A 23,778-nucleotide genomic window follows, 5' to 3' on the forward strand; every position below is an offset into this window, starting at 1 on the left:
GAAATACGAGAAAAGTACCTTGGTTGATTCTATTAACGCAGCACAGCAAGTAAAAACAAATCAATTTCAATAGAATTTTTGGCAATAATTATTAAAATATATTGGAAAATAACCATTATATATACAATCTTTACAACTTTTATTCATTTTCGTACTATAACCTTCGGGTTTTTTAAATCAGACGACTAACGTTCTATTGAAAACGTGTTAGTCTCCTCAACGACACGACAACGATAACACAGACGTACATACATATATGCCAAATTATTGCAATGCTATTCCATTTTCCGAAATGCCTTTTCTTGAATAGGATCGTTATTTTGAACGTAGAAGCTTGAAATTTTGCAAGGGCATGTGTTTTAGTTTTAGGTTCCATCAAAAACGTATTTTATTTTTTTTTAGATACGTCTTCGGAAATTTATGGTGACGATATGTAATAATACGCAAAAATATGTAATAATCGAGAAAAATATCCGATTTTTTTTTTTTAATTTATTAAAAATAGAAGCATTGTGGCGTTTTTTTATTGGGATAGCGTTTGCAATTTTGTTTTTTTCAAAATAGTCTGGCTTAATCCCATCGTTGTTGTTTTAATATTTTAAAACAACTATTTTGTTAGTGGAAAAGATTTGGCATTGTTCGCCAAGGGGTAAGGCAGGGAATACTATAGTTTCGATCCACGCCACTGGATCTCATCAGTTCCCTTGTTTCTTGTTTGTGGATATTCTCCACCGAAGTTATTTTTCAATAACTTCTTCAACAAGAAACTTTTTATACCCAAACATCAATCGTCAGCTCGAAGTATAAAGGTAAGCAAAGAAAAAAGTTCAATGAGAAGTTTTTCCTTGGCAACCTCATACAACTCCGACGAAAGTGTCTGCGAAAACAATTCAAACCTCTTCCACTAGTATGTGTCGTCGAATTTCAACGAATGCACACACCAAAAATTTGGTTGGTCTGATTTACAGCAAAAACAACACCAACCAAATTTTTGGTGTGTGCATTCGTTGAAATTCGACGACACATAGTATTTCCTGCCTTACCCCTTGGCGAACAATTCCAAATCTTTTCCACTAATAAAATAGTTGTTTTAAAATATAAAAACAACAACAATGGGATTAAAATGCAAAATATGCAAAGTTCTAGCGATCATTAGGAATAAGTAAAACTAGCGATATACTCGTTAAACCCCTAACTAAAATTTTTCCGAATCAACATACAATTTTTAAATTCGTTACAAACTTAAAAAGTTCCTATTACTTTATACACGAAAATTATGTTTGCCTACTAATTAAAAAATGCTTACACCACTTCGCACATTCTGAAGAAAATGTGCTTATTAGAACAACACCACACATCGTTGACTCCATTCACTTAAAAATCCATAAAACAATGCACGGTTGTTGAATTAAGTGAGTTGTACTTTTGCTAATCTAATTCAAAAACCGCGAATTCAATGCAAATAGGCATTTTGTACTACAAAACAAAATTACAGCTCCGAAAAATATACTATAATAATTTGGTGTAACTAATTTCGAATTTCGAAATTTCAGCTCCCACGTTTTGCTGTTCCCACGTCGTTGAGAATATGGAAAACGTGGGAATGGGAAATTTCGCTCCCATGGGAAACAGTTCCCATGGGAATGTTCAGAATAGGGCTGTTTATATTTTCCATAAATTTCCGAAGAGCGCAAAAACTTTCAGCTGCTCATGGCAGCGTTGCCAGACTTGAATTTTAAACCCATTTGCTTTAGAGATCCCCACAAAAAACCAGTAGCCTAAATTCTTATTGGGCGGAAATCGATCGCGCCGTGCAAGACATCTGCCCAGTATGCGGCATGGACCCGCACGACACAAAGTAATTCACGAGACGGAAATTCTTAATGGAGTAGAGTTGGGAAGGCAACATAAAAAACCTTTTCGATGATGAAGCAAAATCAGTGGCAGTTGTATAAAATGCAGAGGAGAAGGAGGAAGTAGATTCAGTTTCAATTAAAATTAATGGAAACATTTTTATAATTTGTGTTTATACCTATAATAAAGTTATTAATACTCTTGTGTTTGTGAATTAAACTCATATTTTATATATGTATTCAAAATTTATTTTCCCATTATAGAATATTGTAAACATGCGTTTGTGTCCAATGCGTATAAATTTTTCAATATTGCTATAAATTAATAAAAATATAAACAAAAAATATGAAATTAACAACTTTAGATTATTTTAGTAGTTAATGCTATACAAATTAAATAAAAATAAATACTTTTGTAAATAAAGCCTAATCGAATCGCATATTACAATCGTTTTCTAAACTAAATTGAAACAAATGCTGAAATAACCACGACTTGTCGAAGGGAATTATTTATACAACGACTGCAACTGCTACAGATATTGGCTTATTCGTATATGACAAAATCACGCAATACAGCAACTGTTTCGGCCGCTACTAGTAGGCGTTTTACATCGATTTTTGCTTTTTGATGTGCTATTTAATGTATTAAAACACTGAGACGTTGTTAGTGCATACGATTTTAATGTAGATTTAACAGATGGTGGCAATGGTAATGATTCAATAGCATATACACTTGTACGTCTCACAATAGTTCGACAGCATAATTCTTGTAGTGATAAAACTGCAATTATAGGGATACATTTAAAAAAATGATGTTATACATATATTATATATAATTGTAATATATGACGAATCGCAAGGCATACCTTTATTATTTCGCCATATCCGTTCCATTCCGTTTCTGTGTAGAGCCATACGAGCCAATTCGCAAAATGATTCCCTAATATTGAAATCACAAAGAGGAGATATTTCGAAACATGACATATTGTTACGAGACGCATACAATTCCGCTTGCTTCGCTGCAACTTGTCGTTTGAATGCCAAATGAAGCCTATTACCAACAAGGACTTTTGGTATGCCGGGAGCGTGCTAACACAAAATATTGTGAAGTAAAAAATTAAATTAAAATTAATTAATTAAAATTATTAAATTAGTTATTGCAAAAGTAAAAATAATAACAAAAGGCCAAGATAATTATGCAAATATTGAATCCATGGTATAAGAGGTAGATCTAGATGACTAAATTATAGAACCCTGTTTATTCCTGAATTCATATAACTTTAAAATTAATAATTGTTCCACAAACATCCCAGACTGGACAAGGGAGACCTCTCTCATATCAATGAGTGCACCCCGATTCATATTATATCAATGATATGGGACCTACAGTTTATCTCCGAGTCCGAACGGCGTGTCCTACGACAACACTTGTAGAGAAGTTTTACATGTCTGAAATACTTAGGAAATATCGCCAACATTACTGAGGGGTATTTTGCCACCATTGAAAATTTGATGTTGCCTAACCGGGGAATCGAACCTACGACCTTCTGCGTCTACGGCGGGTGTGCATACCATTGCACCACGGTGGCACTTCAAAATTAGTAAACACAAAAGCAACTATTGGGTTTGTTTATAATACTTTTTGGAAATTTTATATAAAACGCGAAAAATGAATGAAGTGCCAAGGTTTCTCCACATAATCGAATGGATAATATGATTAAATTTTTGTTCCAATGCAAAACTGAAGAATTTCTTCCAAACAAATATTCTAAAAACAATTTTATAAACTATGGAATTCGATTGTTTTTAAAGGCTTTACCTAATTAATTGCGTGTGCGTTCGAAAAAACAAAAACAAAATACATGTACATATTTCAAATTGAAAACAAATACATGTATTTTCTTTCTTCTTTAAATTCCAAAGAAAATTATATACATACACCACTCATTGAAGGGTCACAAAATAGGTATTATATTTTAGGTTCTCTAGATTTAGAAAAGGAACCTGTTATGTCAGTTAGAAATGCTAGTCCGATAAGAGAACATGTAGCATCTAACCCTAAGATTGTCAAGTTTTGTCCTCCTATTTTTTTGTTTGGTATTAATATTGGTCGTCTGATTGAGGAGTTGGATTCTAAGAAGATTACATACAAGATTATAAATAAGAATAGATTCAAGAGTAAATTATATGTGCAAGATCCTTTGGTACATTCTGAGATAATGGGTATATTAAGAGAAGGAAAATTTGAAGCATATACATACATACACACCTAAAGAGTTTAAGAATGTCAGTATTGTCTTGCGTGGACTGTATCATGGCACTAGTTTGGAAACTCTTAAAGCTTGGCTAGATCAAGAAATACCGAACACTATTCAAAAGGTAACCAAACTTCAAACAAGCCATTCTAAAAAGAACAATTATGACACAGGTTTATTTTTATTATCCTTGCATCCTGGAAAGAGGGCATCGGATGTATCTCATATCAGGTACATCTTAAAGCATAGAGTATATTTTGAATCTCCAAAATCTAATTTAAAAACCGTTCAATGTTGGCGCTGCCAGCAATGGAGCAATGGGGCCATGTTTCCTCAAATTGCACTCGAGCTCGAGCTTATGTTAAGTGTGACAAGTCTCATGAGCCTGGTCAGTGCGAATATGTCCAGAAAAATGATACTAAACCATATTGTGTAAACTGTAAGGAAATCGGACATCCTGCAAGTTTCCGAAAATGTCCCGCTTATATCAAGTATATGCAACTAAAAGAAAGAGTACAAGCTAATGAAAATCTAAGGAAGACTCAAGCCTCCAGAGGAGTTTTTAAGGCCTTAAATAGCGCTTATTTATTGCAATCAGGAAAATCGTTTGCCAATTGTTTTAACGAGTCACCTTCTTGTTCTAAAAATGCTATATCCCCAATAGTTCAAGACTTTTTAAAAATTGCTAAGATTTTATGTCAGCCGGAAACGCTTTGTCTAGAGCAAAAAATTGAAAATGTTATGAAGAATTATAAACGGGTGCAATTAGATGAAGCTAAGAATCAGTGTCAGCTTTATTAAATGAAGTAAAGTTATATTATGATGGGTAAAAAACTGCATTTAATAACACTTAATGTTAGGTCACTAATTAATGTGAGCCGGAGGATTGATTTGCTAAATATTTTAACGTCTAATAAGATAGATGTTGCTTTTATACAAGAAACTCATTTGAGAGAAACCCGAGGGTGTATGTCAGTTCTCCTACCGGGCGCGTCCCCACCGGCGGAGGTGGATGGTCGGGCTACTCTATCATTTTCGAGGGAAATCACTTGTGACATGACCCGTCTAGGGTGGAGTGGCACGACCACCTACCTCTGGAACCTCTAAGGTTCCCGCGGACAAAAAACTGACTACGGGGGTGTTCCCCTAAAACAAAAAACAAACATGGAGGACAAAGAAGGAATAAAAGTTACGGTGCAGGGCCTAAATAACCCAGTACCGGCGGGGAATAGTGATCTGCCTGCGAGTCACACCTCGTCGTCATTAAGTGATCGTGAGCAAACATCTCCTACAGATGTGGGTGCCTTGGCATCTGTGGTCGACGGTACTGCTACAAGCACGCAACCGAAAGGTAAAAAAGATGAGGAGAAAGGGAAGCGAAGGGAGAGTTTAATCTGGACCCAGAAATCCGAGGATGGGAGCGACCCTGACTCCGAATCAGACAGCAGTTGCAAAATTCAACACCACCGTTGTGGAGAAGTCCGTTAACGAGGAGGTCCACAAGATGGTAGAAGAGGTAAGCGAAAGCATATCTAAACTTACAACGGTGGACTGGAGCCCAGAGACGTAGGTACCAGAGGATCCAGGCACAGCTAAACAAAAAACAGCGGGCCGCACCAAAAGAGATCAACAATCCCTCCACTTCATCGGAAGCGGCGAACAGGATTAGATCTCCAGAGGAAGAAAATACCGCCAAACCATGTAAGAAGAAAATGAGCTTCCCACCATCAAATGCCCCAAGCAATTCCTCTCAAAACCCACGCGAAGGAGACTGCCCAAAGAACCCTTCGACGGAGGGCGAAAGGGAGTGCTCGGGCACGAAGAAGGTGAGCGCGACCGCGGAATCCTCTGGAAGTACCAAGGGCTCTGATAAGAAGCCCAGGGCCTTCCAGAAGAGGAAGATGGGCGCAGAGACTGGCTCGGAGCCGCCATCTACTTACGCCAAGGTGGCCAGGAAGAACTACAGGGACGAGAGGTGCTATGCAGTGATCGATACCAGTAGAGGGTCCGGCAGATTACCTAAAGAACATCAGCAGGCCATCGAAAATATGGTCAGCGATAAAATACTGGAACACATTCTAAAGAGTGGGCCAATAAAAATAGTCAGCAGCGAGCTCAAAGGGGACCTCTTAGTATACCACTTGGGACCGCACGCGAACCCGGCCGTTCTCGAGGAAGTCATCAACAGTGTGACAACTCCTTGGGAAGGCGGCAAATTGAAGCTGGTGAGGAAAGACGAGATACCTCATCTGACTAAAACGACGGTTTACGTCAAAGGGTATGACTGCAAGTTCGAGACAGAACGCATGCTCGAGGTCTTTGGCAAGCAAAATGAGACCTTGGAAGTGAAGAGGTGGGAAATCTTCCACAGGGAGGAGAAAGAGGATGGCACTCTCCTTGTGGTTGGAATTGACGACCTCTCACTATCCAGTCTTACAAAGACAAAGGGCAAGGCGTACTACATCTGTAATGCAGTCACCTTTAAAGTTGGAAGGGCACGAGTCGGGGAAGAAGAAGAGGATGCCCACCAAACCAGCAAGGAGGACAAACCACCGAGCAATACCGAGGAGGGGGTCGAAGCCATCAGCGACTCCCAAGAAGCACGCTTACTGGATGACTCATGATTGAGGTCATCCAGATAAACCTCCATCGGAGCGAAACGGCAACTCAAGCCCTGATGGATAAAATAAACAAAGGTAATATACACATCGGTTTAATCCAGGAACCTTGGACCGTAAAGAACAAGGTTTCCGGACTAAACCACATTAATTACCAACTCTTTTACGCTAATACAGGAAACCGACCGAGGACCTGTATTATATGCCATAAAAACTTATGCTTTCTTTTCTCCCCAGAGTTGTCAACCTCGGACGCCACAGTGTTGAAGCAAGGGAATGGTAATATATACCTAGCATCAATTTACCTGCCGTTCGACTCGCCGACATTACCACCTTTGTCGGAGCTACAGCAACTGGTGAGGAAAATCAAGCAAACAGGTAACGAAGTACTAGTAGGTAGCGATGCTAACTCTCACCACATTTCGTGGGGTAGTACTAATACTAACAAGAGGGGTCAAGCCCTTCTAGAATTTTGGAATACTAACGACCTGATAACCCTTAACATAGGAAATACACCAACCTTTGTTAACAAAGTTAGGGAGGAAGTATTAGATGTAACAATATGTTCAGAAAATTTAATAAACGAGGTACATGAGTGGAGGGTTTCAAAGGAACACTCCTTCTCTGACCATAGGTATATCAGGTTTAAAATATCAAGGCCACCGCCGAATCCGATAACTTTCCGAAATAAATCCAAAACTAATTGGGCTAAATTCGGAAAACAAGTTAAAGATAGACTAGGGCAAGAAGTTGAAGTTTGCCTAAGCAAAGAAGATATTGATAGAAATGTCAATAAACTGACAGAGGCTCTAGTGAGGTCTTTCGAAGAAAGTTGTCCACTCTGAGAGAGGAAATCGGCCTACGAAAAACCCTTGATGACAGGGGAAATTCGTAACAAAGGCAAAGAGGTCCGAAGACTTTACAATAGGGCAAAACGTAAAAAAGCAGCTGTATTCTGGGACAACTACCAAACAAAACTAAAAGAATACAACAAAATGACAAGAAACGCCAAACGGAACTCCTGGAAGCTTTTTTGTGAACAGGTAGATAGCGTGAATGACGTCTCTAAAATTAAAAAGTTTCTATCTAAAACTCACTCACAACCCGAGCTTATGGTTGATGAGACGGGTAAAAAGATGGAAACAACCGAGGAAACTCTAAGCCTTCTGATGAGAACGCACTTCCCGTCGAGTACTACGGCACACACAGTGTCACCGATGGAGATAGATTATGCATCAGAAGAAGCACCAAAAATCAACAACTTGATGATTAAAGAAGCAATAATGAGCTTCTCACCATACAAAGCAGCGGGACTAGACCAGATTTTCCCAGCCTTACTGCAAAGGGAAGTGGACTATATTTCGTCCAATCTGGTCGAGATTTTCAATGCTTGCTTAAACTTTGCGTATACTCCATTGGCCTGGCAAGAGGCAAGGTTAGTATTCATTCCCAAGCCCGGCAAGTCAAGTTATGCAATACCAAAATCTTATCGTCCGATAAGTTTAACTTCATTCTTACTCAAAACAATGGAACGGACGGTCGACACCATGATAAAGAGTAACATCCCTAACGATATGCTCAAGTACAAACAACATGCATACGTAAAAGGTAGATCAGTGGAAACCGCATTACATGAGGTAGTACACCACATAGAGAGAAACTTCGAGATGAAGTTGTATACTCTCGCAGTTTGCATCGACATCGAAGGAGCGTTCAACAACGTCAGCACCGAAACGCTAATCCACTCCTTAGACGAGTTTCAGGTAAACCGGGCCTTGAGGCACTGGATAGACCACATGCTAAGGAATAGATGGATAAGCTGCGCGCTACAAGACGTAACAAAAAGAGACAAAGTTGGTCAGGGGACGCCACAGGGAGGAATACTATCACCTCTCCTATGGGTTACCACCATAAATAGTCTACTAAGGATCTTAACCGACGAAGGATTTGAACCCATCTGCTATGCAGACGACGTTATAATACTTCTTAGGGGAAAGAATCCAAATATACTCTGTAGAAGGGCCGAAGCGGCTCTAAAAATAGCATACAACTGGGCTAGACCGAGAGGTCTAAATGTCAACCCGGAAAAAACAGAATTATGTCTATTCACTAGGAAAACGAAAATAGGAGCTTACGAAGAACCCGTTTTCCTAGATAAGATGATAAACATTCCTACAACAATTAAGTACCTGGGAGTAATTCTAGACAGGAAACTTAAATGGAGAGACCATATTCAGGAAAGGGCTAATAAAGCCCACAGATGTTGGTCAACCTGCAGAAGAGCTATAGGCTCAAAATGGGGTTTCAATCCTAGGATGACACACTGGTTATACAGAAGCGTAATTAGACCGATTCTAACTTACGCTTCAGTGGTATGGTGGACAGCTACGGACAAGAAATGCAACGTAAAAGTACTGCAAAAAGTCCAAAGAACGTGCTGCTTAAGTATTAGCGGGACTACACCAACTAGGGCTTTAGAGACAATTTTATTTGTCCACCCAATAGAAATTCAGGTAAGGTATGAGACTGGAAGCTGTGGTTTCACAGATGGTGCCGTTCTAGGGGGGAGAACAGGTCTGGGTCTATATATCGAAGACCAGGACACCAGAATCTCTCTACGACTGCCGGATCATAATACGATCCTACAGGCAGAAATCCGAGCGATCACAGAGTGTCTGAACTGGTTTAAAGCTAACACAAGGCCAATCACTGTAAACATCCTAACGGACAGTAAAGCAGCAATTAAAGCAATAACAAGCAAGACGGTGAAATAAAAAACTGTTCTGTTAACATTATATGGGTACCAGGACATAAAGGGATTAGGGGTAACGAGATAGTCAACTCCTTGGCAAGGCAAGCCAGAGAGCAAGCTACGATAAGCCTAGATAATGCTAAGCCTTTAAAAGCGGCGCGTCTAGAGTTAAAAGCATGGGCAGAAAACGCCCATACATCCCTCTGGAATACTGAAGAGAAAGGGAAAAATACAAAAATCCTCTGGGGAAACCCAGACGAGGATAAAACAAAGGAACTCCTTCAAATGAGTAAAAAAGACATTAGTAGACTGACAGGCATCCTTACGGGACACCTAGGGCTACAAGCACACCTGCACAAAATCGGTTGTGCAGAAAGCAGCGAATGCAGAGCATGCGGAGAGGACGACGAAACGTTGGAACACTATCTCTGTCATTGCCCAGCCTTCGCGACGCTAAGAACCCAATTTCTAGGAAATAACACTATACCAGAACTCCACCAAATTAAGAGATTATGTCAATGGCACAGAATTTCTTAACTGATAAATTTATTTTCTTTTTAATAAATTAAGCAATAAAAATTTATTCCCCTTAGGCTTCCGAAATTAGAGCGCACAACAGGCCTATACGAGCCCTAACCACTATTAATTCGTACACAGAGCATATTTCAACAATGTGTTATTAAAGTATGTATATTAGGGCGACCCATAAAAAACAAAAAATATTTTTATTTTGGAGCTCCTACCTCCTAAATTTGTTTCGATTTGAACCAAAAACCTTATATATGAAATTTTACGGGAATTGGTTAACGTTAACCCGTATCTGCCGAGCGATCTTTGTTTCCATAGTAATTTGTATGGGGTCAAAGGTGCATTTTCACGAAAATTCTCTAAAGGCCGCAATTATTGTCCAATCGATGAAAAACTTTAGCAGTTCATTATTGGGGCTAAAAAATGATCTCTACAAAAATTTATGACGATCAGTTAACGATAACCCGTGCTCTCTGGCCGCTTTTTATTTTTCATAGAACTTTGTATGGGGACCAAAAAGCTAATGAAAATCTAAGGAAGACTCAAGCCTCCAGAGGAGTTTTTAAGGCCTTAAATAGCGCTTATTTATTGCAATCAGGAAAATCTTTTGCCAATTGTTTTAACGAGTCACCTTCTTGTTCTAAAAATGCTATATCCCCAATAGTTCAAGACTTTTTAAAAATTGCTAAGATTTTATGTCAGCCGGAAACGCTTTGTCTAGAGCAAAAAATTGAAAATGTTATGAAGAATTATAAACGGGTGCAATTAGATGAAGCTAAGAATCAGTGTCAGCTTTATTAAATGAAGTAAAGTTATATTATGATGGGTAAAAAACTGCATTTAATAACACTTAATGTTAGGTCACTAATTAATGTGAGCCGGAGGATTGATTTGCTAAATATTTTAACGTCTAATAAGATAGATGTTGCTTTTATACAAGAAACTCATTTGAGAGAAACCCGAGGGTGTATGTCAGTTCTCCTACCGGGCGCGTCCCCACCGGCGGAGGTGGATGGTCGGGCTACTCTATCATTTTCGAGGGAAATCACTTGTGACATGACCCGTCTAGGGTGGAGTGGCACGACCACCTACCTCTGGAACCTCTAAGGTTCCCGCGGACAAAAAACTGACTACGGGGGTGTTCCCCTAAAACAAAAAACAAACATGGAGGACAAAGAAGGAATAAAAGTTACGGTGCAGGGCCTAAATAACCCAGTACCGGCGGGGAATAGTGATCTGCCTGCGAGTCACACCTCGTCGTCATTAAGTGATCGTGAGCAAACATCTCCTACAGATGTGGGTGCCTTGGCATCTGTGGTCGACGGTACTGCTACAAGCACGCAACCGAAAGGTAAAAAAGATGAGGAGAAAGGGAAGCGAAGGGAGAGTTTAATCTGGACCCAGAAATCCGAGGATGGGAGCGACCCTGACTCCGAATCAGACAGCAGTTGCAAAATTCAACACCACCGTTGTGGAGAGAAGTCCGTTAACGAGGAGGTCCACAAGATGGTAGAAGAGGTAAGCGAAAGCATATCTAAACTTACAACGGTGGACTGGAGCCCAGAGACGTAGGTACCAGAGGATCCAGGCACAGCTAAACAAAAAACAGCGGGCCGCACCAAAAGAGATCAACAATCCCTCCACTTCATCGGAAGCGGCGAACAGGATTAGATCTCCAGAGGAAGAAAATACCGCCAAACCATGTAAGAAGAAAATGAGCTTCCCACCATCAAATGCCCCAAGCAATTCCTCTCAAAACCAACGCGAAGGAGACTGCCCAAATAACCCTTCGACGGAGGGCGAAAGGGAGTGCTCGGGCACGAAGAAGGTGAGCGCGACCGCGGAATCCTCTGGAAGTACCAAGGGCTCTGATAAGAAGCCCAGGGCCTTCCAGAAGAGGAAGATGGGCGCAGAGACTGGCTCGGAGCCGCCATCTACTTACGCCAAGGTGGCCAGGAAGAACTACAGGGACGAGAGGTGCTATGCAGTGATCGATACCAGTAGAGGGTCCGGCAGATTACCTAAAGAACATCAGCAGGCCATCGAAAATATGGTCAGCGATAAAATACTGGAACACATTCTAAAGAGTGGGCCAATAAAAATAGTCAGCAGCGAGCTCAAAGGGGACCTCTTAGTATACCACTTGGGACCGCACGCGAACCCGGCCGTTCTCGAGGAAGTCATCAACAGTGTGACAACTCCTTGGGAAGGCGGCAAATTGAAGCTGGTGAGGAAAGACGAGATACCTCATCTGACTAAAACGACGGTTTACGTCAAAGGGTATGACTGCAAGTTCGAGACAGAACGCATGCTCGAGGTCTTTGGCAAGCAAAATGAGACCTTGGAAGTGAAGAGGTGGGAAATCTTCCACAGGGAGGAGAAAGAGGATGGCACTCTCCTTGTGGTTGGAATTGACGACCTCTCACTATCCAGTCTTACAAAGACAAAGGGCAAGGCGTACTACATCTGTAATGCAGTCACCTTTAAAGTTGGAAGGGCACGAGTCGGGGAAGAAGAAGAGGATGCCCACCAAACCAGCAAGGAGGACAAACCACCGAGCAATACCGAGGAGGGGGTCGAAGCCATCAGCGACTCCCAAGAAGCACGCTTACTGGATGACTCGTGATTGAGGTCATCCAGATAAACCTCCATCGGAGCGAAACGGCAACTCAAGCCCTGATGGATAAAATAAACAAAGGTAATATACACATCGGTTTAATCCAGGAACCTTGGACCGTAAAGAACAAGGTTTCCGGACTAAACCACATTAATTACCAACTCTTTTACGCTAATACAGGAAACCGACCGAGGACCTGTATTATATGCCATAAAAACTTATGCTTTCTTTTCTCCCCAGAGTTGTCAACCTCGGACGCCACAGTGTTGAAGCAAGGGAATGGTAATATATACCTAGCATCAATTTACCTGCCGTTCGACTCGCCGACATTACCACCTTTGTCGGAGCTACAGCAACTGGTGAGGAAAATCAAGCAAACAGGTAACGAAGTACTAGTAGGTAGCGATGCTAACTCTCACCACATTTCGTGGGGTAGTACTAATACTAACAAGAGGGGTCAAGCCCTTCTAGAATTTTGGAATACTAACGACCTGATAACCCTTAACATAGGAAATACACCAACCTTTGTTAACAAAGTTAGGGAGGAAGTATTAGATGTAACAATATGTTCAGAAAATTTAATAAACGAGGTACATGAGTGGAGGGTTTCAAAGGAACACTCCTTCTCTGACCATAGGTATATCAGGTTTAAAATATCAAGGCCACCGCCGAATCCGATAACTTTCCGAAATAAATCCAAAACTAATTGGGCTAAATTCGGAAAACAAGTTAAAGATAGACTAGGGCAAGAAGTTGAAGTTTGCCTAAGCAAAGAAGATATTGATAGAAATGTCAATAAACTGACAGAGGCTCTAGTGAGGTCTTTCGAAGAAAGTTGTCCACTCTGAGAGAGGAAATCGGCCTACGAAAAACCCTGGATGACAGGGGAAATTCGTAACAAAGGCAAAGAGGTCCGAAGACTTTACAATATGGCAAAACGTAAAAAAGCAGCTGTATTCTGGGACAACTACCAAACAAAACTAAAAGAATACAACAAAATGACAAGAAACGCCAAACGGAACTCCTGGAAGCTTTTTTGTGAACAGGTAGATAGCGTGAATGACGTCTCTAAAATTAAAAAGTTTCTATCTAAAACTCACTCACAACCCGAGCTTATGGTTGATGAGACGGGTAAAAAGATGGAAACAACCGAGGAAACTCTAAGCCTTCTGATGAGAACGCACTTCCCGTCGAGTACTACGGCACACACAGTGTCACCGATGGAGATAGCTTATGCATCAGAAGAAGCACCAAAAATCAACAACTTGATGATTAAAGAAGCAATAATGAGCTTCTCGCCATACAAAGCAGCGGGACTAGACCAGATTTTCCCAGCCTTACTTCAAAGGGAAGTGGACTATATTTCGTCCAATCTGGTCGAGATTTTCAATGCTTGCTTAAACTTTGCGTATACTCCATTGGCCTGGCAAGAGGCAAGGTTAGTATTCATTCCCAAGCCCGGCAAGTCAAGTTATGCAATACCAAAATCTTATCGTCCGATAAGTTTAACTTCATTCTTACTCAAAACAATGGAACGGACGGTCGACACCATGATAAAGAGTAACATCCCTAACGATATGCTCAAGTACAAACAACATGCATACGTAAAAGGTAGATCAGTGGAAACCGCATTACATGAGGTAGTACACCACATAGAGAGAAACTTCGAGATGAAGTTGTATACTCTCGCAGTTTGCATCGACATCGAAGGAGCGTTCAACAACGTCAGCACCGAAACGCTAATCCACTCCTTAGACGAGTTTCAGGTAAACCGGGCCTTGAGGCACTGGATAGACCACATGCTAAGGAATAGATGGATAAGCTGCGCGCTACAAGACGTAACAAAAAGAGACAAAGTTGGTCAGGGGACGCCACAGGGAGGAATACTATCACCTCTCCTATGGGTTACCACCATAAATAGTCTACTAAGGATCTTAACCGACGAAGGATTTGAACCCATCTGCTATGCAGACGACGTTATAATACTTCTTAGGGGAAAGAATCCAAATATACTCTGTAGAAGGGCCGAAGCGGCTCTAAAAATAGCATACAACTGGGCTAGACCGAGAGGTCTAAATGTCAACCCGGAAAAAACAGAATTATGTCTATTCACTAGGAAAACGAAAATAGGAGCTTACGAAGAACCCGTTTTCCTAGATAAGATGATAAACATTCCTACAACAATTAAGTACCTGGGAGTAATTCTAGACAGGAAACTTAAATGGAGAGACCATATTCAGGAAAGGGCTAATAAAGCCCACTGATGTTGGTCATCCTGCAGAAGAGCTATAGGCTCAAAATGGGGTTTCAATCCTAGGATGACACACTGGTTATACAGAAGCGTAATTAGACCGATTCTAACTTACGCTTCAGTGGTATGGTGGACAGCTACGGACAAGAAATGCAACGTAAAAGTACTGCAAAAAGTCCAAAGAACGTGCTGCTTAAGTATTAGCGGGACTACACCAACTAGGGCTTTAGAGACAATTTTATTTGTCCACCCAATAGAAATTCAGGTAAGGTATGAGACTGGAAGCTGTGGTTTCACAGATGGTGCCGTTCTAGGGGGGAGAACAGGTCTGGGTCTATATATCGAAGACCAGGACACCAGAATCTCTCTACGACTGCCGGATCATAATACGATCCTACAGGCAGAAATCCGAGCGATCACAGAGTGTCTGAACTGGTTTAAAGCTAACACAAGGCCAATCACTGTAAACATCCTAACGGACAGTAAAGCAGCAATTAAAGCAATAACAAGCAAGACGGTGAAATAAAAAACTGTTCTGATGGGCAGAAAACGCCCATACATCCCTCTGGAATACTGAAGAGAAAGGGAAAAATACAAAAATCCTCTGGGGAAACCCAGACGAGGATAAAACAAAGGAACTCCTTCAAATGAGTAAAAAAGACATTAGTAGACTGACAGGCATCCTTACGGGACACCTAGGGCTACAAGCACACCTGCACAAAATCGGTTGTGCAGAAAGCAGCGAATGCAGAGCATGCGGAGAGGACGACGAAACGTTGGAACACTATCTCTGTCATTGCCCAGCCTTCGCGACGCTAAGAACCCAATTTCTAGGAAATAACACTATACCGGAACTCCACCAAATTAAGAGATTATGTCAATGGCACAGAATTTCTTAACTGATAAATTTATTTTCTTTTTAATAAATTAAGCAATAAAAATTTATTCCCCTTAGGCTTCCGAAATTAGAGCACACAACAGGCCTATACGAGCCCTAACCACTATTAATTCGTACACAGAGCATATTTCAACAATGTGTTATTAAAGTATGTATATTAGGGCGACCCATAAAAAACAAAAAATATTTTTATTTTGGAGCTCCTACCTCCTAAATTTGTTTCGATTTGAACCAAAAACCTTATATATGAAATTTTACGGGAATTGGTTAACGTTAACCCGTATCTGCCGAGCGATCTTTGTTTCCATAGTAATTTGTATGGGGTCAAAGGTGCATTTTCACGAAAATTCTCTAAAGGCCGCAATTATTGTCCAATCGATGAAAAACTTTAGCAGTTCATTATTGGGGCTAAAAAATGATCTCTACAAAAATTTATGACGATCAGTTAACGATAACCCGTGCTCTCTGGCCGCTTTTTATTTTTCATAGAACTTTGTATGGGGACCAAAAACTAATTTTCCGAAAATCGGTCTACAGGCCACAATTATTTTCCAATCAATGGAAAAAAGTTTACCAGTTCATTATTGTGGCTGAAAAATTAATCCTACAAAAATTTATGAAAATCTATTCTCTTTAGACATATATTTGACGTTAATTAAGTTTCATGTTAAATAGTGAAAAAATACGTGATGTACGAATTAATAGTGGTTAGGGCTCGTACTGGCTTAAGTGTAGGAGATTATCAATTTTTGGAGGATAGAAGTAGTGTAGGTGTTGCATTGGCTTTTAAAAACAATGTAGATTTTTCAAAGGTTGTGATTTCAGATATTGATTTTCCGAATATTTTTATGTCCATTAATATGTCTGTAAATGGTCACTTTAAGAGGATTTTGATTGGTTCAATTTATTTTCCTGTTAGTACTGGAGAACCATCGATTTACAACGGTCTCACAAAGATTAAAACTTTTGGACTTAATTATGATGGCATAATTATAGGCGGGGACCCTAATTCAAGAAATGTAGTTTGGAGTGATTCCTTCACAAATATTAACGGCAAAGCTCTGGCGAAATGGGTAGTTGATTCCTCTATGGTAAGATTATGTGACTCCGTCCCTTCGTTCCCGAATGGAGGGTCTTTTCTTGACCATTTTTTGATCAGTCCCAATTTAGTGCTCTAAATCAAAATTGCCGTGTTAGTAATCTACCTTCTTTCTCTGACCATTTTGCAGTGAAATTAGAAATTCCTTTTAGTAGCATTGAGTTAAGCATAATACCTGCAGTGGAATACATATCGTATGAAAATACAAATTGGAATCAATACAAAGTGGATTTAAGTAATGAATTACAAATCCATTTTCCTCCGATTGACAAAAATCTTTCGAACGAGGATATTGACCAGTATGTTGAACACTTTACTACCACAGTTAATTTTGTGACAACTATTCATTCGGAGAGGGTCAAATTAAAATATCAAAAGTACATTATTTCGGAAGACATAAAAAAGTTATATAAATTAAAACATAGAATGCAAAAAGATTTAAAGCGAATGTTCCATAGGTATATGAATAGACACAATCCGGATTATATGTTATTATCTAAACAAATTCAACTTTTAAAAATTATAATTAAGGAACGAGTGGAGATTGAACAAGCAAAATTATTTGAAGATAGATTACGTAACATTAGACCTGGACCAAATGCGTTTCCTAAAATTTATAATGTACTAAGGAAAGCTCATAAGTCTAGTGACATGGAAATATCAGTAAACGGAGTGTTTATGACCGATGAACATGCCAAATTAGATTGCCTGAAATTTTTGAACAAGTGTACAACGGCCCACCCCCAAATAGGGATTTATCTTCAATTGAGAGTACGATTAAGATGTTTTAAGTCAAGTTCCCGATCATCTAATTAATTTTTCTGTAAATTCATCACCACTTAATAGTAATTTAGACCCAAGGTTTACTACTATAGAGTAAGTGAGTTTGTCTATTTCTGGTTTGAATAATAAGAAATCTTATGGTCAAGACAATATTTCAAACTTTTTGATTCGCAACTTCCCATTTAATGCTATAAAATATTTAGTTATAATATTTAACAACTGTATAAACAACTCTTATTTTCCTAAAAATTGGAAAATTGGAAAGATATTGCCTATTAAAAAGAATCCGAATTGTTGCGATATTAATAACTTGAGACCGATTTCCTTGTTATCTAATTTAGGAAAATTGTTGGAGAAAATACTTCGTAAAAAATGGATTTAGAAATTTCTGTAGAGTATATTCCCCCTTTCCAATTTGGATTCAGAAAAGGTCATTCTACACTAGATGCTCTTTCAAAATTTCATAGCGATATTATTTCGCACTTACGTAGGAAATCTTGCACAGTTGCTGTTTCATTGGATGTTGAAAAAGCCTTTGATCGCAGATATCATGATGGCATTATTTATAAAATCATTCAGTTAGGTTTTTCGGCTCACATTGTTAAAATATTTCTTTTCGGATAGACAGTTTTATATCCAATTTGGAAATCTGAAGTCTGATTTGGGTACAATCTCTTGTGTAGTTCCGCAGGGTTCGATTTTGTCCCCCCATTTATTCAGTATTTACATGTATGACTTTCCGCATCAGGTGAATAACTCTGTAGGTGTGTTGTATGCTGATGATTGTCTTTTATATGCTCACGCAGAGTCGCCGAAGGAAGCCCTGTCTTCAATCTCGCAACATTTAAACCATGCAGAGAAATTTTACACAGAGTGGGGAATAAAAATTAACTCGTCAAAGAGTGAGTGTTTGAGAAACGCTTCTGGAATATGTAAAAGGTGGGTCGTGCCCGAGAGTAAGTCTTTGAAACTGTTTCTAAATGGTACAGATATACCTTTTAGAGATAGTCTCAAATACTTAGGAGTACGTTTCAATAAACTTGTCAAGTTTAACGAGAATGCGAGAGGCTTTATGGGAAAGGCAAATCGTATTAAGGCGTCACTTAATGTACTCTTTACTAGCAAAGCGTTGCCTGTAAGGACAAAATTATTATTGTATAAAACCTGCATTCGACCAGCCCTTTTGTAAATAATAGATTAACTAATTTTTGTTCGTTCGTCTATATTCGTAATAATTTAGGCATCCATAGCTCTGCCGCCAGATGACATACAGACCTAATTTTTCGTTGACGCGTTCCATATTTACTAAAGAATTCCTCATATAAAAATGAGCGCTATACATTTGCGCTTAGGCGAGTAAATCGATCTACAAAATTTGACAATTCGTGTGAGAAGAAAAAAGTTTTTTACAAAAACAGGGGGCAAGTTCAGGTAAGGTTTAGTATTAAGAGAAAATAAAATGAGACAAGCTCTCAAAATATGAAAGGGCCGTGAGCAAGCTCGATTTAAACATATTTACACATTTTATTATGTGCTACACAAATTATTATATATGTAACAGCGTGTTTTTGTAAAAAGTTTTTGCCCATTCGTTCGTCGATTTCATGAACGAAGACACAATTTGGTTTTCATAGAAGTTGACGTTTGTATTCGTGTGACAAACAAATGAAAGCTTTTTATTTTCGTAATTTTTTTTGGTTTTCGTAAAAAAACCCGACGAACGAATACGTCAAAAATAAACGAATGGAAAAGACTCATCGTTTTGAATGAGAACTAAATAATTTGAGTAATAAATGGAACAAAACACACCAAAACTGGAAGGGAATGCAATTTTATTTATTTCCATAGAAGCACACGCGTATATGTACATCCGTTTCTTCATATTATCACAATTATTTTTGGACAAATTTGATTACATTATTTTGTTATTTTTTGTTGGTCATCTGTTTATCGGGGTTGCCATCAAGTAACACATTTTACGTGCAGATGCCTATGCAAAATTTACAAAATAAGTATCATGGAAACCCTGAAATATAAAAGCTTTTATAAAATAGACGAAAGCTTTCATATAAAAACGAATGGTTCGTAAAATTTTACAAGAACCAAATTTTGAACGTATACATTTTAGTAAGAACGGTTCGTGTGACAGGCAAGCATTTATACAAAAACACGCTGTAAGTCTGAAACTGATTATTTGTCTGAAAAAATACTTATAGAAAACAAATACGATCCTCAAAGGCAAAGTCAACAAAAACAGCCTGTAACTTTCGTGAATTCGTTGCAAATGACCCCATATTCTCTTGTCCGATAGGTACAAAAAATATAAACATAAAATTCACGAGTTTATAAAGAAAAACCAAAAATTTCAATACTGTCAAAAGTTCCTAATATGCTCCGAAATGGCGCGATTTCAGCACAAATTGGTCCAGAACGGTTTGATAATGATTTTAAATTAGACTACAAAAAAATAAAAATTTTAATGAAAAGCAAATATGTTGTTATCACAGATAAATTTAAAAAATGCATTACTGAACTTCAATGCAATCGGTGCGGAAACTTTTTTAACCGTAGTGAAAAATTGACAACGCATTTCTTAATATTTTTCATGCTCTACACGGCTATGTGGTGGTATTTTTGATATTTGCAAAAAAGTGAAAAAGTTATAACCCTAGTGGACAGTTATCGATAATTGTGAAAAACCGGCATTCAAAACCGACAATGCGTACTACACTTTAAGCGGCACACCGGCAGTCAAAACTGACAGTCAACGTACTTTAGGACAATTTTCTGGCAATTAAAAGTTTTTGTTTAGCCAAAAATATTTGAAATACAATATGTAAAGTATTGTATAAATTAATATTAGCGAAATAGGCCGATGACTGTCAGTTTTGTTGGGCAGTTTGTACTATGCTTAAAGAGCAGTACACATTGTCAGTTTTGAATGTCGATATTTCGCAGTTATCGATAACTGTCCAACCGTCCAGCAACCACAAAACATTTTGTGGTTGCATGATGAATGACAAAAATGAACGGCCACACTAGCAAGCACCAACAAAGCTGTCATTCAAAACAGACAATGTGTACTCAGCTTTAGACTGCAAAAGGTCGATTATTCGATTAATCGAAAGTCGACTTACTTATCCCTATCCAGTCAGGTTTATACAAGAGTGCGTTGAATTTCAGAATGAAATATTAGCATCAGACGTTTAATCAATCACTTAAAAGGTTGGGAATAATGTTCCAAATAACACTTAAAAGACTAAAACGTTTTTCTCAAAGAAATTAATATGGACACGATACGTCCAGAGATACCATATAAACATTATGAAATGAAGTCAAAATTCGAGATTTCCACACCTTTTGAATAATTTGAATATGCCTCCTTCAGTGTTAGTGAATAAAAAATCTGGAGACTTACGAATGTGTGCAGATTTTAGGATGCTAAACAAAGTCACAGCTAAACATAACGATGAGTTGTTACAAAGTTTAACAGATAAACATATTTTTACGAAATTAGATCAAGAACAGGTTTCGTCACGATTTTATGAATGGACATTTTATAAAATATCAGCGTTCATCACGCCAGTAGAACAATATGAATTTCTGCGTATACCTTTTGGATTGAAAAATATTCCTTATTAGAACGGGAGATGTTGTGATACATTTAGTCGGTCACGGTGCCCTTGAAACAATTTTAAATGGAAGGTGCTTACACCTTGGAAGTTTTTGCGGATTCTGAAACTACAATGTTCAAAGATAAGAAAAATCAAAAAACAAAAAAAATCGCCGGAGCGCTTTTTAAATAAATCGCGATTTAAGTTGACATTTTTAAGGGTTGTTTAGATTTTCACGATTTTGTTTAGAAACCGCAAGTCTTATCAAAATGGGGATAAAGAAAATGTTGTAGCTATGAAAATTCTCTACAAGATCGACTTTTATGGTATTTTCGTAGTTTTTACCATATTTGAGTTATAGAAGTTCAAATGCACTGACTTTATCGCCCCCTTACAAAACAATGTCATGAAGGGTGCGCCTTAACTAACTTTTGATGAAAACCGCTTACACAGGGAAAGTTTTTCTGAATTCTGAAACAGCAGTGTCCATAGATGAGAAAAATCCAAAAACAAGAAAAAATCGTTGTAGGGATTTTTAAATAAATCGCGGTCAAAATCCACATTTTTAGGGGTTTTTTTTTGGTTTTCACGATTTTGCTTGGAAGCCGCAAGTCCAATCGAAATGGAGGTAAAGAAAATGTTGTAGCTGTGAAAATTCTCTATAGGATTGACATTAATTATTTGTTCCCAGCCTGTACCATTTTTGAGATAATGAAGCTCAGTTTACATTTTTAGGTTTTATTTGTTAGGCTTTCGCGATTTTGCTTGATTACGGTAAGTCTTATCGATATGGGACCTGAGAAAATCTTAAAGCTGTGAAAATTCTCTACAAGACTGACTTAAGTAACTTATCTTTAGTTGTAACACTTTTTTAGATATATAAGTTTAAGTTGGGAATCTGCAGTCATGACATTGTTTTATAAGGGGGCGATACAGAATTGAATTGAATTTGAATTGTCCCAATTTGAACTTCTATATCTCAAAAACGGTGAAACTGCTGAGAATACCATAAATGCCAATCTTGTAGAGAATTTTCATAGCTACAATATTTTCTTTAGTCCCTTTTTGATAGGACTTGCGGTTTCTAAGCAAAATCGTGAAAACCTGAACAACCCCTAAAAATGTCAACTTAAATCGCGATTTATTTAAAAAGCGCTCCGGCGATTTTTTTGTTTTTTGATTTTTCTCATCTATAAACGTTGTAGTTTCAGAATCCGCAAAAACTTCCGAGGTGTAAGCACCTTCCATTTAAAATTGTTTCAAGAGCACCGTGCGGTGTTATGACTGCCTCTGTTGATGTTAATAGAAATTGAAAAAGTTGTTAAAGTAGTTAAGCTAAGAATGGTAAGAAACAAATTAGAGTAAACCCCTTATTAGAACGGGAGATGTTGTGATACATTTAGTCGGTGTTATGATTGCCTCTGCTGATGTTAATAGAAATTGAAAAAGTTGTTAAAGTAGTTATGCTAAGAATGGTAAGAAATAAATTAGAGTAAACGTAACTCTAAATGTGAATTTTTGCGCGACAACACAGTATATTTAGGTTATACAATAGACACGCAGGGTATGCGGAGTGATGAAAACTACTTATAAGCTATAAGGAATTTTGCAATACCATACAAATTACGTTCTGTGCAAAGTTTTCTTGGTTTGTGCTCCTGTTTCAGGCGTTTTAGGCAATATTTCTCAATTTTAGATAAGCCATGTTATAATTTAACTAGGAGAGACAAAATATTTAGTTTTGAAAAGCTAGAGTTACCCGTTTGTAGTGCTACAGAATTTTGCAGTACAACACAGAGGAAACCGGCGAATGCAACATGTAGATGTACTAAGCCGATCCATAGATGTTTTGATTGTAAAAACTAATACTTTTGATTAAAATTTAATCATCGCAGAAAACAAAACTTTCGAAATTACTAAATTAAAGAAAAAATACAGACATCAGACCATCTCGTTTACTTAATAATTTGTACACATTTGTAAAAGTCCAGTAAATTCTTGTAAACGACTAAGGTCTTTTGCATTGTACTGTAGAGTAAACAAACAACAACCAGTAACAATTGGTACAAATTTTGAGTAAACGAACACACATTATGTCGTAATAAAAATATATGCACTACTATAGGAACATCTAAAAGATGTATGCCAAAATTTAAGGACCCGTTTGTGATAACAGAAGTACTGGAGAACGATCGTTATGTTTTACAAGATGTAGAAAGTTTTCATCGAAGCAGAATAACCTACAAAGAAATTTGGGGCAGCACACAATATGAACCATTGGCATTAGGGGTCTTGTCAGTTAATTCAACATAATTTACAAAGTTCACAACAAACTGAATTGTCTCCAAACCAAGTAACAGAACAACATTCAGAAGCACCTATTACAAATAATGCTAACGTTTTGTAAGACAACTACGTCGGAAACAGATAGGAGATCTTTATGGTCAGGACGGCCGAATTGTAGTATATTAATAGTTAGAGTAGTGCCCTTTTAATTGATAGCTATTTTA

General features: G+C 38.2%; 1 protein-coding gene across 1 annotated transcript in view; it reads right to left on the reverse strand.

The window, feature by feature from the left end:
* Positions 1-2,079: 2,079 nt before the first annotated feature.
* Rab40 (RAS oncogene family member Rab40) overlaps positions 2,080-23,778 on the reverse strand; it is a 92,216-nt gene continuing 70,517 nt past the window's right edge. Inside the window, exons 4-5 of the mRNA XM_073979056.1 lie at positions 2,720-2,942; positions 2,080-2,634 (exon numbers count right to left, since the gene is read on the reverse strand). Coding sequence (XP_073835157.1) covers positions 2,417-2,634; positions 2,720-2,942 — 441 coding nt within the window. The 3' untranslated portion in view covers positions 2,080-2,416. The remainder of the gene's footprint in view (positions 2,635-2,719; positions 2,943-23,778) is intronic.

Source organism: Musca autumnalis, unplaced genomic scaffold (assembly GCF_047663935.1).
Source record: "Musca autumnalis isolate F117 unplaced genomic scaffold, ASM4766393v1 scaffold_3, whole genome shotgun sequence".
Lineage (NCBI taxonomy): Eukaryota > Metazoa > Arthropoda > Insecta > Diptera > Muscidae > Musca > Musca autumnalis.